Below are 4,307 nucleotides of genomic sequence, written 5' to 3'. Positions count from 1 at the left end.
TCCTTCCTTCCTTCCTTCCTTCCTTCCTTCCTTCCTTCCTTCCTTTCTTTCTTTCTTTCTTTCTTTTTTTTTTCTTTCTTTTTATCATCATGGAGGGAGGGTCCTGGGAGTAGAGCACCTCTTGTCTTTACTATCGTAAAAGTCTTCCCTCATCTCTTATCCCAGGGAACAAATCTAACCAGGGGATTAGAGAAAGTGCTCCATTTGAAGATGAGGTGTCATACAATGTGTTTTGGTTTGAAAGCTCAATGACTTACAGGTTTATTAGGTCATAATACTGGATATTTTAATGGTACACATTCATAAAATACATAAAGGCATCTACATACCTCTAGTACTATCTACTTGTCTGTGAGCAATGTCAAGGTTGTGTTGCAGATACTGTTTTTAAGGCTGTTTTTTTCTCTGCTCACCTTCACTCTGCTCAGCTTTCCCTGAAGGCCTTCTGGATCAGTGACATAGATGGGAAGCCTGACCTCAACATTAGGCCTTTGCAATAGTGTTCACTGAATAAATTTTCTACGCAGATTGTCCATGTTTTACACACACACACACACACACACACATATATATATATATAATATTACATAATATATCATATATACAATGTATTATATATTTTATAATTATATACTATATTTATATATAATTATATAATATACTTATGGCATATTATATATGCTATATATTATATATAATATATTATATTTAGTATATTTAGTATATATTACTAAATACTTTACATAGAGAAAGAGAAGCAGTTTCTTTATGATGACTACAGTAATGACATATTTGATTTTATTTTTACATAGAGTTATTTAGTGCCTTGGAGAATATGGCTAGACACATTGGAGGAAGAAGACACATTTCAAGAGCTTATTTCTTTTTTCACAGTATTGGGTTGAGAGATAGAAATTAGGTCCTCATGCTTGGCAGAAAGCACTTTTATCTTCTGAGCTGTCTCACGGAATTCAATGACATATATTTTCCCCTTTGGATATTATACCATTAGATTGCTGATATAGTAATTATGTCTTACTATATCTTAGAGATACATTTAAAATCATATTTATTTAGGACAGATCCACTCTTTTAAAAATAGTTTCTCAGAGTGACTATTAGCTATTGCTTTTGAATGTTTTGGATATAAGTTACAATAGAAAAATAAAACAATTTTGATCACCATTCAAGATACACATATATAAAGATACAAGGCCAAAAGCACATGCATTAATTACTTTTCTATCGCTGTAATAATTGACCATGATCAAGACAACTTATAAATAGAATGTATTATTGAATTTATGGGTCCAGATTCTAAGAGTTCATGATGGTAGAATGAAGCATCTTGGAAGGAAAAGCTGAGAGCTCACACCAGAAGAGGGGGGATTAATCAGGACACTTGGTGATGCTAGGGGACTTTTGAAACCCCAAATCTGCTCTCAGTGTCTCACCTTCAGATCACACCTTCTAATTCTTCCTAAAACAGATAGATACTCACTAGGGACCAAGTATTGAAATATATGAGCCTATTAGATCCATTTTTATCCAAAATACTATAGCACATGAAGTCTATAGTGAAATTATTATTGAAAAAAACTATTCATGTGGTGTGTACACCCTAAGTTACTTTTCTGGGTCTAAGTTAATTTTTTGTATTGGCCTTAAAATTACTTGAAAATACAGAATTGTTCTGTAGTTTTATACCCAGTAGTTATGTTATTCCTTTCAGAAATTAGTGTAGCATGAACTTCATACCTCTATTGTAGTGTTGTTCTTACTCACTAGTATATTTAATAAGAAATAAATAATTTAATAACAAACTAAGGCCAGATGTGTCTGCATATGCCCTTAAACTTAGTGCTTAAGAAGATGTTGAAATAGGATGACTATAGTTTACCTGTCACTCTGAGCTACATGGGATTCTGTCTTTACATAAACACATAATTCCATTCATGATATATGAGAACAATATATTTAATTTAAAATTACATATGTATGTATATATATATATACATATATATATTCACTTATAAATGGTTAAGAGTTAAATTACAACTTCATTTTACCCAACTTTAATAATACACAAATACTATTAAGTGATACAGTCTTTAATTGTGATTAAGTTTCTACTGAAGTTTAAAGCATCATTGCATATCTTACTATTGGAGAGATAGTGAATGTTGAAACTATTTTTAGAAGCCAACTATCTAAATAAGTGCCATTTAAAATGTGTATCCAAGATGCAGCAATAAATAATTATATTGGAAAACTAGTGATATAATATCCAAAGCATAAAATATGCATCGTTGGGATAAGATACTATTCAGGGTCAAGTATAGAATGTAGAAATTAAAACATCTTTAGTTAATATCTAAGTGGTCTTTCTTTATTGCTAATAAATAATAGAGTCTTTAATTGTAATTAAGTTTCTATTGAAGTTTAAGGCATCATGGTGTGTCTTATTCTTGGAAACAGAATAGATGTTAAATATTTCTTAAAAATCTAAATGAGATTTTAACATAGTTCTTTTGAACAAATTCTAAATGAAAATAAAATAAGAAATTGGAAAATTTAAATCTGCCAATACATTATCTTGTTTTTCTTTTTTCTATAATCTCTGAATTTATAATCTCTTTCATATTTTTCTAAGGCCAGTTTATAGAACAACACAGGAGCATAACATGGTGTGGAAGATTTTGCAGAGTATTCCAGGGTTAACCTCTCAACTTAGCAATGAGGATCTGAAAATCCTGAGTAAGAAAGTGATATCTGAAACCTGGATCAAAAGTAGCACAGGTATGTGACTAACATAGGACATCTAGCAGAATGGAATGCATATATGTATGTCAACTTTGTGATTGTTAAGTACTTATAATTTTCCTTGGCATGCTAAACTATTTGAGCTTTTTCAAACTTTAGTAAGATTTATAGCATATTGTCTTAGTTAGGGTTTCTATTGCTGTAAAGAGACACCATGACCACAGCACATCTTATAAAGGAAAACATTTAATTTGGGCTGCCTTACATTTCAGAGGTTTAATTCCTTGTCATCCTGGTGGTAAATATGGTGGTATGCAGGCAGACATGGTGCTAGAGAAGGAGCTCAGGGTTCTACATCTTGATCCATAGGTAGCAGAATGAAACTGTCATACTAGGCCTACCTTGAGTTTATGATACCTCAAAACCTACCTCCATGGTGAAACATTTTCTCCAATAAGGGTACATCCACTTCAAAGTGGTCACACATTCTAATAACGCCACTCCCTATAGGCCAAGCATTAAAACACATGAGTCTATGTGAGTCATTCCTATTCAGACTAATACATCTATGTTTGTGTACTTGCTATTGGAATAAGTATCCAATTACTCTTAGTACCCCTTGAAACACAATGAGCTTAATTCCCTAGACTTATGCTTCATCAGGTCTTGAATAGAGACTAAAGTATATTTATAATCGTTTGTTGATTATACAAACACACAGTACAAATTTATTAGCAATCCACAGCAGTCTTTCACAGTTGGTTAAAATGCTTGTCTACCTAGTTGTAAATATGACTCTAGATATTGGGAAAGCACTCATTAGACATAATATTCATCTTTGGTCTCTCTACCAAGGATGTAGGAGTTACTTCAATATAAATGCATGCATCTGAACCTTTTAAGGGAAGGAAATCAAGACTTTTTGTGTCTGTCAAGAACTTCATTTTTTTATTCCTTACAGAAATAAAATGATATCATTGTTTGCAGGTGTGGATCCCCAAGGCATAAACATATTACACAGAGGAATTCTGCTTGTAAATGAATTTTAAACACACTTCAGCCTTCTGAACTTGCCCTCTGTATTTGCTACTGTTTGTGGAAAGCAGTTAGTCAGGAGGGTGACATTTAAAATGAAATTGAAATCTTGGAGACTCATGATTTTTGAAAGATTTACCTAACTTGAGGATTTTTCTTCAATGGTTTTCTCTCTTAATTGGCTCCATGTAATTAGTGTCTAGGGGCAGAAAATAAATCAAAGGAGTTTGCCGTGATTAAAATCATTTTTAGGCACAGGGAGAGGGTGCAAATGCTCACTGCTGCTTAAATATTAGATCGGATAGTAATTAAAATTACTTTATACTATGAAATTATATTTCTTTTTTTTAATATTTTTTATTACATATTTTCCTCAATTACATTTCCAATGCTATCCCAAAAGTCCCCCATACCGCCCCCCACTTCCCTACCCACCCATTCCCATTCTTTTGGCCCTGGCATTCCCCTATATTGGGGCATATAAAGTTTGCAAGTCCAATGAGCCTCTC

At 32.5% G+C, this 4,307-nt stretch overlaps 1 protein-coding gene across 1 annotated transcript in view; it reads left to right on the top strand.

The window, feature by feature from the left end:
* Cnbd1 (cyclic nucleotide binding domain containing 1) overlaps positions 1 to 4,307 on the top strand; it is a 323,182-nt gene that overhangs the window by 192,215 nt on the left and 126,660 nt on the right. Inside the window, exon 5 of the mRNA XM_021159705.1 lies at positions 2,654 to 2,799. Coding sequence (XP_021015364.1) covers positions 2,654 to 2,799 — 146 coding nt within the window. The remainder of the gene's footprint in view (positions 1 to 2,653; positions 2,800 to 4,307) is intronic.

The sequence above is a fragment of the Mus caroli genome, chromosome 4, assembly GCF_900094665.2.
Source record: "Mus caroli chromosome 4, CAROLI_EIJ_v1.1, whole genome shotgun sequence".
In the NCBI taxonomy this organism is placed as follows: Eukaryota; Metazoa; Chordata; class Mammalia; order Rodentia; family Muridae; genus Mus; species Mus caroli.
This window is presented reverse-complemented; position numbering and strand designations above follow the sequence as displayed.